Raw genomic sequence first — 12,747 nt, 5'->3', positions numbered from 1 at the left:
ATAGAGGAGGGAAAACACCACCAACCCCCCCCCGCGCCGGGATGGGCCGGGAAGGAAGGAAGGGCTGCGCCTGCCTCAGTGTCCCCGCCTGAGCAGGAGCATCCAGGTGCTCTGGCGCAGGGATGCAGCCGATGGAGCCCCCCGGCGCGGCACAGAGGTGACAATGCCAGGGTCACCCTCCACGGCAGCGCGGGGCCGGGGGGCCGGGACCCCGCGTTCCCCCTGAGGAGCGGGAGGAAGCTGCGGGAGAGGAGAATGGATGAGGGGGAGATGTTTATTTCTCACTCTAGGGCCGAGCACGGGTGAGGGTCCAGCCATGGGGCAGCCCCACTGAAGCAGGGAGCTGGGGAGGGGGGCTGCTGCCCCAGTGACCTGTCAGCACCATGAAACCGGGGCTGAACAGTGCTGGGATGGATGGATGGATGAATGGATGGATGGGGAGACGGGGGGGCCCCCATGGCTATTAACTGCTTCCTACAATTAGAACGTGTGTTCAGCCAAATGCAGCCTTGAGCCCCAGAGCCACCGAGTCACGGCAGCACCAGCCCCGGCTCCGTGTCCCCGTGTCCCCGTGTCCCCGTGTCCCCATGTCCCTGTGCTTCAGTTTCCCCCGGGCACCCCTCGCATCGCCCCTCACCCACAGGGTGTGGGTTCTGCCCCCGATGCTCCTGTGGGGCAGAGCCGTGGGTCAGGCGCGGTGCTGCAGGGGGGGAACTGAGGCACAGCACCGTGGCCAGGCTCATTCCCTCGGCTCCCAGGGAAAGCGGCTCCTCAAGTGTCCAGCTCCCAATCCCTGTTCCCTGCCCCGGGACAGCGCTTTCCTCTGTGTGAGGGTCCCCCCCCAGCTCCTCCAGCCAATCCCGGCTCCTCCTCAGAGCGTTTCCCAGGAGCCGGGGCAGGATCTGGCCACGGTTCCCAGGAGAAGCTCTTTGCTGGAAAAGGCCTTTCAGGGGCAATTCCCGGTGTCTGGAGCAGCCGCTGTCCGTAAGCGAGGGTTGCGAACAGGAAACCCGGCTGGTGTCTGCCGTGGGGGAAGCGGGTGCGAGGGTGCAGGGAGGGACACGGGGCTCTTAAGGTGGAGAGAGCCGGGGCTGGCGCCTCGGGGTGCGGGAGGGCACCGGGAGCCATCCCCATCCCCATCCCCGTCCCCATCCCCATCCCCATCCCCATCCCCGTCCCCGTCCCCATCCCCGTCCCCATCCCGGCTCTGCAGAGCCCGTCCCTGTCCCGGTGCGATGGATGAGCCATTCCCAGCTCTAATCCCTGTTCTCAGCCGTCTCTGGGGTGCAGCATCGCTTGTGCCAATGCGGGGCTGGCTCCGGAGCTGGCAGCACCAGGAGGAAATCGCGGCTCACATGGAATCATGGAATCAACCAGGTTGGAAGAGACCTTTCAGCTCATCCAGTCCAACCGCTCCCAGCGCTGCCAAGGCCACCGCTAACCCACGGCACTGAGCCTCGGCTACACGGGGTGTGAACACTTGCAGGGACGGTGACTCCAGCCCTGCCCTGGGAAGCAGCCATGGGATGGAGCCGACAGTGCTGGAAGCTTCCCATTGGGCTCATCCCCTTTGCTGGGCCGATGCTCCCAGCACATCCCAGGCAGCCGGAGCACGAGGAAGGGGAATGATGCCGGATCCCACCGTGCCAGGAACCGGATCCCAGCTCGTGGCATGAGCCGGGGCCATGAGCCCCTCCGCTGCCGGTGTCACCCCATCGCCGCCCGCTGCCACCCGGTGCCACCTTGCCAGGACGTGTCCCATCACCCCAAGGCTCTTGCGGCTCCGTCGCCGCTTCCTGCCCCTCGCAGGCAGCCGAGGCGCAGGCGCAGCCCCCCCCTCGTCCCATGGGCTCCAGCCATGGACCCCCCAGCCCCTGCGCGCCCGGGCAGAGGTGGGTGCACGGCGGGGATCGGGGTTTGGGCCGGGACGGGAGGGAAAAGGCCGAGGAGCAAACCCCAAGAGACGGGTGATGAGGGGATGCTCCCCCCAGCCAAAGGGGTGCTGGACACAGGGGTTGCGAGGGAGGGATTGGGGATTCCCAGGGCTTAAACTGGAACAGGGGAAGTGCAGGTTGGAGTTAAGGAAGAAGCTCTTCCTTGGGAGGGTGCTGAGGCGCTGGCACAGGGTGCCCCAAGGCTCTGAGCCTGTTTCTCCCCGGGACAGGGAACCCCACGGAGGATGCCCGTCACCTCTTCAGCACCTCCAACAACAGAGCCAGCACCAAGCCAGGACCCGACCCGACCCCAGTGCAGCCCCACAGGGCAGAGCAGCCCCTGGGGCACCACAACACGCGGGGCAGGGGCTGTGGGGCTGTGACGGGTCCAGCCCCCAGAGCTCACACACTGCAGGGACCGTGTCCTGCATCAGGAGCCCCACGCTGGGATCAGGACATCCCGGGGGCACATCCCCACACGCGGATGCTCTCCCCTTCCCTCCGGGGCCCCCCGGTGCAGGGGGACCCGGCGCTGGGGGCCCTGCGTGCCCGGACACAGCTCTGGTTCCAGCAGACTCAGGTCGGGAGGCTGAGGGCCGAGGGTGAGCTTCCCCCGTGGTTCCATGGCTTCATCAGCCGGAGGTGAGCAGGGGCGGGGGAACAGGGTGTCCCCTGCAGCATCCCCATCCCTGGGCTCCGGGACTGGAGCCCTGCATCCCACGGAGGGAGCGGGGTCAGTGGCTCCGGACCCTTTCCCATAGGGAGGCGGAGCAGCTCCTGCAGGATGAGCCCTTGGGCTGCTTCCTGGTGCGCTTCAGTGAGAGCACCGTTGGCTTCGTCCTGTCCTACAGGTGAGGGACCCTCCCGCTGTGCTCAGGCCCCTTCCCACCCCTTGTGCCGACCCCAGCCCCTTTTCCCCCGCTCCAGGGGCAGGGATCGCTGCCGGCACTTTGTCCTGGCCCAGGATCCGGATGGGAAGTACGTGATCCTGGGGGAGCGCAGCGCGCACACGGAGCTGCGTGACCTCCTGCAGCACTACAGCACAGCGCCCATCGCGCCCTTCCACGAGGTCCTGACGGTGCCACGGGCACGGGTGAGCGGGAAGAGTGGAGTCATTCCCACTCTACGGATGGATGGGGGGTTCCCAGCTCCGAAAGCGAAGCCAAGGGAAGTCCAAGCGTCACAAAAAGAGGGTTGGAAGCGGAGCGGCACCCCCGGAGGAGCAGGGAGCCGAGGCGGGATCTCAGCTCCTCTCCTCCCCGTGCAGGAAGATGAGCCCCACGGCACCGATGCCGCGCGATTCCCATGGAGAGGAGCACCAGGAATGTTCCCGGTGTACAGCACCGTGTCCAAGGGACCGCGGGGAGCCAGGCAGGAGGCCACAGCCCCTCTGCTGCCCGTGGAGCCCGGCGCCGAGGGATGCTCAGCCAGGGAGGTAACGGCAGGGCACAGGGATGGGGCTGGAGGCGGGATGGAGGATGCAGCCCCCATGGAATGATGCTGGACCCCATCTCCACAGGCTCCCGGTGTCCCGCCACCGCTCCCAGCCAAGGCCAGCTCCAAGGAGCACGAGGAGGCCACGTACCAGCAGCTCCTGAGCTGCCACCTCTACGCCGAGCCCCACGAGGGCACCGCTCCCGGCCCCACCGCGCACCGCGAGCAGGAGGAGCCCGGCCCCTTCTATGCCATGGGCCGGGGCTGCAGCGAGAACATCTACTCCGAGGTGGTGGTGGCAGGGCAGGACCTGCCCCCCAGGCCCCCCCGCAGCCCACCCGGGCGCCATTCCCGGAGGAGGCAGCTCCCGGCGGCTCCCACCACGGCTGGGGGGGAGAGCGGAGCCCCCGGCGCGGCCCCGCGGGTTGGCTCCGGGCGCAGGTCGCTGCAGAGCCACCCGCTGCTCCCAGTGCCGCGGCCGGGAGCTGCGGGCTTGGGGTTTGCTCCACAGCGGGGGGGCAGCGGGAGGAGAGGGGTCCTGTCCCGGCCCCGTGGCCCTGCTCAGCCCTGGGAGGGTGAGGGACCGATGTAGAGCCGCGTCCTGGCTCCCAGCTCCATAAGGAACGATCTTATGGATTCTATTCCCATAGAATCCCAGCCTGGGATTCCTTAAAGCTCCTCCAGCTCCACGGGCAGGGACACCTTCCACTAGAGCAGGTTGCTCCAAGCCCCTGTGTCCAACCTGGCCTTGAACACTGCCAGGGATGGGGCAGCCACAGCTTCTCTGGGCACCCTGTGCCAGCGCCTCAGCACCCTCACAGGGAAGAGCTTCTGCCTCAGAGCTCATCTCAGTCTCCCCTCGGGCAGGTTAAAGCCATTCCCCTTGGCCTGCCCCTGTTTCCCTTCCCCTCTCACTGTGGCTCTGCAGGGCACCAGGAACCCTGCACCGGAGCAGGATGCCCCTGTCGGCCGCAGGAGGAGCGCTGTGGGGCAGGGGGACCCCAACAATATGTACGAGCAGCTCTCGGGAGCCCATCTCTAAGGCATCAGTGGAGGCGGGTCTGAGACAAGCACCCTCCAAGGCTCCTTCACTGCCAAAGGAAGCCTCTGGAGCCAGGAGGAGAGGGCCAGGGCTGTGGCCATTATCCCAGCTCCTCTCCAGTGCTAAGCATGAGCCGTTCCACATGGAATAGGGAGAGGAGAAAGGCTTCAACCTCCAGGACTCCACAATCCCCCCGAGGCTGCAGAGGAAGGGTTTGGGAGCAGAGCTGCAGCCCCGGCTCTGCCGTCACCGCCGCCACACCGTGCTCCAAGCGGGAATGCCGAATGCCGAGGGGGAGGAATCCCCATCACGGGGGAGCAACACCCAGAGCCCATTCCCTCGGGTGAGTGTTTCAGCCCTGGCTGGGCAACAGCATCTGCTTGGAGAGGAAACCAAGGCTGCTCCCAAAACACGGGCTGCAGCCTTCCCATGGGCAGGGAGAGAGGATGCGGAGTACCTGGAGCAAGGAGCCGAGCGCCCGGGGACGGACACGGATGTGACCGAGTTCATTGAAAACTTTATTCCTTTATCAAATGTGTCTCTGGAGGCCTGGGCTGTACAGGGGAGAGAGGAATAAATTACTCCACAGTGACTTTATTCTGCTCATTCACTGCTCCAAAGGGGCTCTGGAAGTACTAAACCATCCCGGGAAGTGAGCCGGGAATGGGGCTCCTTTAAACCACTCGAAGGAAAGGTTTCACTCAGGGTTGGTTGCTTGGTTTTAACAGGAGTCAGGGGAGGAAAAACCCCTCTTGGGAGTCCTAAATCCAACAAATAGGAGCTGCTCTGCCCGTGCTCACACCACTACAACCCGTAGTAGCAGGAATGCCAGGTCAACACCAGCCCTGTCCCCTTTAGCATCACACGAGGGAGGCCACTGAGATGTGGCTGAGGAGACGTGGGTCTGGCCAGCAAAGCCCATGATCTGCAGCCCCATCACCCCAACCAAGCCCTTGGATTCCACATCTCAGCTTCAATCCCTCTTCCCAGCCAGCAGGGACAAGTTAATACTTCATTGGAACCAGGAGGATACAAACAAAGCGGGGAGAAAGAAGAAGTCATCCTACACGTCCAGTTGGCAGCTTCCCTCTGGGGGTGCTGGGTGAGCTTCCCGACGCTGGGAATAGCGCTGGGCCAAGCCTGGCGCAGCACTGCAGGCCGTGGCTCAGGAGGAAGCGGGGGGGAAAGGGAAGGTACATCCACACACTGAGCATGTTAATCCAAAAGCACCTCGAGATCCTCCCCGCAATCACCCCCGGGGTGTTCTCAGCTCGAGGGCAAGCTCTGACCTGCAAAAGGAGGTTCCCCTCAGCACAGCTGGAGACACAGAGGCTGGTGGAGCTGAGAAGAGGAGCATTAACCCAGCCCCACTCGAACAGAAACCAAGAGCCGTCGCGTGAGAGGAGCTCTGCAGTTACTCAGCCACGAGGAAGCAGCCGTTGAGGATGGCTCAACTCAAAGGGACCACAAAAAACAAGGGGGCAAAAAGCCAGGCTTGCTCTTGGGAAGCATCCTTCAGCAAGGACAATCACACTCTCAACGCACAGCGAGTCCGGGAAAGGAGCAAAGTGGGAATTGGGAGTTTATTGAGACTCTGCCCAAGGTTCCTGGGTGAGGTTACCCGGGAGGAGGAGCAGCCCCTGCGCCCGCAGCCTCGTGCCAGGCACATCTCCTGCCTTGGGCTGGATCCGCTGCGTGGAACAGGCTTGGCTTGGACCTTCCACGCTCTTGTTTGTAAGGAGGGAGGGGAAAGGTGACGGCTGGAGGTTCAGGACCAGCTCGCATGAGTTCAGGACCCTTCTCGTGCCGCAGGGGAGCGCGGTGTCCTGCCACCCCAGGGGTGAGCCCACACAGGAGGGACACAGCCACGGAGCAGGCCAGAGGTGTCAGAACCCGTATTTGGCTTGAGTCTGGCGCCGGCTGAGCTTGTTCTCAGACCAAGTGTTCTTCAGCTCCAGCTCTCGCTCCTTCGCCTGCGGGACGGGAGAGGATTGAGATCAGTGGTGCTGAGTCAGCAGCTCCCAGCGCTTCACACCCCCCCCCCACCCCACCACCGGGGGCACTTCAGCGAGCAGCCTCCTCGCGGAGCTCGCACCATCCTCATGCCGGGGGCCTGAATCCATCGGGATGTGCAGGCTGCAACGCAGCTTCTCGGGGGGGGGGACAGGGTCAGGAGCTGCTCACCAAGGACACGGCAGCAGCAGGGAGGGGGGGGGAATGAAGCCGGGCAGCAAAGAGCCTCAGAACACAGCCCAGAGCTGGGGGGGGGGAAGCAGAGCCAAAAGCCAGGCAGGAGCTCAGTGCCAGGACACCCCCAGGGTCAAGGTGCTGCTGCCCCGAGGCTGTTGGTGGCCTCGGAGCAGGCCGGGGCTCCCGCAGGCTGCTGCCACTCACCTGATGGATCAGGTACGTGATCTGGTGTTTCCTCCTCTGCTGCCCCGTGGGCTGATCTCCTTTTTTCTAGGAAGCAAAAGCAAGGGAATTGTTAAGGCTGGAAAGATCCTGGCCCAGCGAGCAAAACACGAGCAGAGCCTGCACAAAGGCAGGGCGAGAGGAGGGTGGGCACGAGAGGATGTTTTCACCAGGAGAACCACCAGCCTTTGGGATCACGGCCCCAGGGAGGTGGCAGATTCCCCATTCCTGGATACTTTGAAGGTTCAGCTGGGCCACCTTGTCTACACTGTGCTTTTGCCACGAAAGGATGGACCAGATGATCCCTGAGGTTCCTCCCAACCTCACAGTCTGATTCTAAGCAGCATTTGTTTCCTATGAAAGGGCTCTGGGCAGGTTCCTTCAGCTGGAGCAGCTCCTGGCTGCTCTTTACCACCCACAGCCCGTGTTCTGAGCAGCTCTCCGAGGTGGAATTCTTTATACAACACCCCAGGGTCCCCGTCCCCCCGTGCTGGTGGGTGCATCTAACACACCTCCAGCTGGGAACTGCACGGAGGTCTCCAAACCCCTGCCTGTACCTTGCTGAAGGACTTCATGGTCTTCTCCTCAGTCAAGGACTTGGTGAGCCACTGCTGGGCTCCGCTGAGCTGATCATCACCTTTGATATCCACAAAGTTGATCTCTTCCCTCCCGCGGTTCCTCTTGCCCTGCAGCCGCTTGAACTGGAACAAGAGAAGCCACCAGAGTCACAGCAGCTCTGGAACAAGGGAAGGGGGATGGAGGCTGAGCCCCGGCCCCCCCAACCACCACCTCCCCTGGTATCGAGGCGAGTTCTGCTCTGCTACAGACCTTAAACCTGGCAGCGGGAAGGTTATAACCTCACCGCCCCACGCAGAAAACAGCATCGACTCGTGTTCTCAGTCTTGCTCAGGAGAACCTCGGCCTCCCGAGCCACTCAATTCAAGCTCTAGGGAGGTGCCTGAGGTTCTGCTGCCAACACACCCACCTCCCGTGGCACAAATACACCTCTAAAGGGCAGGGGTCCCTCGGAGGAGCGAGGGGTGACTGTCCTCTGCAGCACTGGCAGGCTCAGCTTATGAGACTGGCAGCTTCTACATGAGCTCAACAGTGGGAAAAGGTGGTTGAAAAGAGGGTTTTAACCGAGTGGGGAATTCACTGCTGCGCTGGAGGGTGCACCGTGAAGGTACCTCAAGAGTGGCTCATCTGCAGCTCGGCCAGGCCCATCTTCACACCCCCCGTCTGCCCCACATGCCCCTCACAAGGAGGGAATGGAGCTCTAGGAGCTCATCCCCGCCTGATAACACACAGGAACGTGCTGAAGCAGCAGCCCGAGAGGCTGCAGGGAGGGCATCACCCAGCGCTAGAGCCCACGGAACAACCCAGCACGAAGCACAGGGAGGGCTGGTGGGGTCCTGGGCTCAAACGGAGCTTAAACAGCAATTCTGCAGCAGGACAGAGAGTGAGGTGCCAACCGCTTCGTCATCGATGAAGGAGGAGTCGCTGCTCATCTCCTGCGCTGCTGCCTGGGCTGGTTCCCCCTCCTGGTAGTACCCGCCGCCGTAGTAATCCTGTCAGCAGAAGGAAAAGCAGTTTGGCACAAGAGCAGAGGGAAATGAACCCTGGAGCATCCATGCACAGGGGCCAAGGATGGAGCATGGAATCACAGCCCCCAGCTGCTGCTTCGCCAGCCTGGGGGACAGAGTGCGCTACCCCCAGCGGGAAGGGCCCCATCCCTGGCAGTGTTCAAGGCCAGGTTGGACACAGGGGCTTGGAGCAACCTGCTCTAGTGGAAGGTGTCCTTGCCCATGGCAGGGGGTTGGAGCTGGAGGACCTTGAGGTCGTTTCCACCCCACCTCAGCCCATGAGCCTCTGATGTGTTCAACACCGTGGATCTCTGCTCCCTGCCCCAGCTCCCCTCTGCTCCCACAACTCCCTCAGCCCCCCGCTCACCCCAGAGGTCTTTCCCGAGCAGAACTCACCTGATAGTAGGCGCCCGCCTCGCTGTAGGCAGGGAAGTGGCTGTAGGGCTGGCTGCTGTAATCTTCTCCAGGCTTGGGCACCCAACTGTGCTGAGCCCCACTGGAGCCCGCGCCCGTCTTGAACTCCAGAGGCGCGTTGGCAGCAGCGTCCTGGAAGTGGGGCTCCGGCTCCGTCCCGGGCGGGGGGTCCTCCGGCACCACGGGGCCAGAGTACATGTAGGTGTCAGCACCCACCACGCCGGGCTCGCTCCTGTCAGACAAGGAGAAGTAGTTCTCTGGCTCGACCTCTTCGTCGCTGTCCTCCTCTTCCTGCGTGATCTGTTTGGTTACCTGCAGGGCCGCGCTCTTGGCAGCGGCTTTGATAGCGGATGGAGACGGAGTCGTGGGCACTGCTGGCTTGGAGAGAGGTTTTGCTTTGGAGGAAGAGGTGGGGGCTTTAGCTTTGGAGTCACAGGGGGTTTCTCCGGCTTTCCTCGAGATGGAGTAGGGCAAAAGTAACCGATTGGTCTCCTTCACTGTCATGTTCTTGGGTTGAGGAAGCAGAGCGGACAAACCGGAGCCCTCGCCGCGGCCCTGCACGGTTTCAGGCAGGGCAAACGGGTCCCAGAGGGAAAAGAGAAGAGGGATGAGTGAGACTCCGGAGCTTTGCTGCCCGTTCGCCCCTCTCTACCACCACGAACGGCTTCCCCATGGCTCAGCACCAGCAGTTGCTGCTTTGAAAAGCACTTTGCGGGTGCTTTCTCACCCAAAAGGCCAGAGGGGCTTCGAAGGGAAATGTGCTCTTTACAAATAGGTGCCAACTTCCCAACGTAACGCCGGGCTTTTTGAGGCTGAAAACTCTGAAACTGCCCCAAAAGAGGGCGATCCCTGAGGGGAGTTCACGAATTTCATACACTAAAAGCCACGTGCTAAAGGGGCTCATTTGTACCAGCGGAAGGCCAAGATCTGTCCCCCACAAATGCTTCTTCCCAGGGGAAAAAAAACCTCCTCGGGATTTACCTGAAGAGTATTTTTCTTCTTTGTTGGTTCATCTTCCTCTGAATCTGACTGAGAAAGAAAAAGAGAGCTTAGCACAAGGGGAGGCATCGGAACGACAAAGCCACCCTACAACGGAGGCCTGAACCAGGCACAGGTCCCAGCGACGCAGCTCTGGGTCTATCATCAGCCAAGGGCACTAGAAGGCACCAGGGGATGCGCTCAAGCTCTTGCTGATGCATCCAGGGCAGGGCAGAGAGCTAAAAGCCCACCTGGGTTCCTGCTGTGGGACGGACACCGTCCACAGGAGCAGGAGCAAGCTGGAAACCTGCAGCCAAAGCTGTTCCCTGCGCTGCCCCGAGCACCCCAGTGCAGCTCCTCAGCAGCAGCAGCAGCACCTGAGGCCAGGCACAGACCCACGGCGAAGGGGAGAGGGAAAGCTGCTCACTAAGGGGGCAGGGACCTGCCTTTCCCTGCTCCCACCACGGGGCTGCCTGGATTTAGTGCTCAGGAGCCCTGTAACACCCTGCAACCACGAGCAAAGAGGGAAACGAGCACTAAAGGGCTGCAGGACACCCGAAGCCTGCGGAGACAGAAGAACTTGACAGGCAAAGCCACCGCTGGCAGAGCAAAGAGGAGAAGAGACTTTAGGGGGATGCCCCCACCCAAGGCCATCCACATCAGCACCTCGGTACCTTCGGGAGTGAATAAGGGTGGAGATAAGCTGGGGTTTGCTGTGTTGGGATTATAAATCAGGTTTCTATATCAGTTTAATGCTGGAAAGCTCTTTAGGATTAGGGCTGGAGCCAGGACAAATCTCCCTGTAGATGCCAGCACAACAGGTTCTGGTGCCGTGATAGATTATCATGGGATGGGTTGGGCTAAAGGGACCTTAAAGCTCCTCCAGCTCCACGCGCAGGGACACCTTCCACCAGAGCAGGTTGCTCCAAGCCCCTGTGTCCAACCTGGCCTTGAACACTGCCAGGGATGGGGCAGCCACAGCTTCTCTGGGCACCCTGTGCCAGCGCCTCAGCACCCTCACAGGGAAGAGCTTGTATCTAATCCCTTGGGATGGGTGCGAGCAGGGGAAGGAGACGCTGCTCTTTCCAGGCAAACCAACCTCGGGGAGAGGAGCTCCCACACACAATGAGCGGGGCCGAGCGCGGTTTCATACTCACATCTCCCTTGTGCAACTCGGGCACCGTGATCCGCACCGGCTCCGTCCTCTTCTTGGGCTTGGGGAGGCTCGAATCCCCCCCGGCCGCGGCGGGAGCAGCAGCGGCCGCGCCGGGAGGGGGCAGGCTGAGGGCAGCGGTGTCGGCGGCAGCGTTCCTGGGGGGCGGCAGGAGCAGCCCCCCCGGCCGGGGCTGCTGCTCCCCGCTCCCGCCCGCCTCGGGCGGGCTGACGGCGGGGCCCGGGGGGGCGCCGAAGCCCCTCACGCCAGGCGGAGGGCCCATAAGGAAGGGAGGCGGCGGCGGCAGCAGGGGGAAGCCGCTGCCCGGCGGCGGGGGCACCGCGGGGGCTTTGGGGGGAGGCAGAGTCGCGAAGAGCCCCCGCGCCGGGGGCTGCTGGGCTGCGGCGGCAGAAGGAGGAGGAGGAGCGGCGGCGGCTTCCTCCTCGTCGCCCGCGGGCTCCTCCGCATCGCTCTCCTCTTCGCTGCTGGCATAGGCCACCAAGGACATGGCCTCCCGAGGAGGGCGGCCCTCCGCGGGCAGCAGCCGCTACGCGAGGCCGAGGATCCGCCCTCTCGGCTAGGCCGCGCTGCCGCCGCGCCTTCAGCGAGCACAGCGGGGAGCAAGGGGAGGCCGAGGGCGAGGCTAAGCCGCCATCGCGGCCCCAGCCCGGCGGAGCAGCGGCGGGGCCGCGGGCTCGGAGCAGCGGCGGAGCGGCCCCAACGCCCGGTTCCGCGCCCGGCGCGCCGCGCTCCCAGATAATGGCTGCCGGCAGGGTCCGCGCCCCGGCGCGGCGGGAACTACAACTCCCAGCGTGCCCTGCGCGCGGCCCCTCGCCCGCCTCCCAGCGCGGACCCGCCGCGCGGCACCATGGGAAGTGTAGTCCGCTCGCCGCCCGGCGGGGACCACCGCTCCCGGCGTGCCCCGTGAGCCGCGGGGCGGCGGGGCCGGGGCGGGACATGGCGGGGGAGCGGGGAGGGGACGCCCAGGGGAGCCGCGGGCAAGGTCTAGGCCCAGGCCTAGGTCGGGCCTAGTGAGGCCTGGCTAAGCCCCGGGGTAGAGTACGGCCTAGCCCGGCTGCGGCCCGCCGGGGGCCCGCGGGGGCTCGGCGGCGGCGGCCGCACTACAGCTCCCGGCGCTCCCCGCTGCCAGGCCGCTTAGTTCATCGCCAAGCGAGCGGCGGAGCGCGGACTACAGCTCCCGGCGGGCCCGGGCCCGGGTGCTGTGTCACTGCGGGGCCGCTCTCCCTGCGCGGCTCAGCCCCAGCTCCCCACATGCGGTGGGACCCGAAGCCGTGGATCAACCCTTGGGGTGAAATCCCGGGGTACGGCGGCACCTCCCCAGTGTGTTGGTTCATTCCCTCCTTCCTAAGCGGGTCCATTGGAAAGCAGGAGTTAAACCTGGAAACCCAGCACTAACCCTGCGGGGACCGAGTTGAACCGAGGTCCTGCTCTCGCCTCGCACAAGGAGGGAGCAAAACCTTGTTTTTCCTTGCCCTTTATCCAGCTTTTCTTGTTTAAGCTGGAGATTCCTCAAGCCTGGCCCTCCCCGGGGTCCTGCTGGGAGCTCTGACCCCGCTGCCTCTCCCTTTGTGTTCCTTTGCAGCTCGGGAGGAGAAGTGGAGCCAAGGAAAGCAGCCCCAGGGGAGGAAGGGAAAGGATCCAGCCCAGGAACCCCGGCTCATGGTGGAGCTTTTCGTCTTGCAAAGGGTTTGGGCTTCATTTAATGCTTGGTTGGGCCAGGCTGGGTGCTGGGACAGCGTCCCCATCGCCACCCCGGCCCCCCCAGGCGAGCTGCAC

At 63.8% G+C, this 12,747-nt stretch overlaps 1 protein-coding gene across 2 annotated transcripts; it reads right to left on the bottom strand.

Annotated features, from left to right (window-relative positions):
- Positions 1-4,909: 4,909 nt before the first annotated feature.
- PRCC (proline rich mitotic checkpoint control factor) lies at positions 4,910-11,746 on the bottom strand. 2 transcript variants are annotated; one of them, XM_030474198.1, is made up of 7 exons: positions 10,955-11,746; positions 9,801-9,848; positions 8,802-9,374; positions 8,295-8,390; positions 7,380-7,523; positions 6,805-6,870; positions 4,910-6,383 (listed from the first exon to the last, which is right to left on the bottom strand). In XM_030474198.1, the coding sequence occupies exons 1-7, from the start codon at positions 11,456-11,458 to the stop codon at positions 6,297-6,299; spliced, it is 1,518 nt and encodes a 505-aa protein (XP_030330058.1). In that variant the 5' UTR covers positions 11,459-11,746; the 3' UTR covers positions 4,910-6,296. The 2 variants fall into 2 exon arrangements, with proteins under 2 accessions (XP_030330058.1, XP_030330057.1); XM_030474197.1 differs by having other exon boundaries at positions 8,802-9,401; positions 9,798-9,848; positions 10,955-11,735.
- Positions 11,747-12,747: the final 1,001 nt, after the last annotated feature.

Source organism: Strigops habroptila, chromosome 22 (assembly GCF_004027225.2).
Source record: "Strigops habroptila isolate Jane chromosome 22, bStrHab1.2.pri, whole genome shotgun sequence".
NCBI lineage: Eukaryota > Metazoa > Chordata > Aves > Psittaciformes > Psittacidae > Strigops > Strigops habroptila.
Note: the sequence above shows the minus strand (reverse complement) of the source record. Positions and strands in the feature narration are given on the sequence as shown.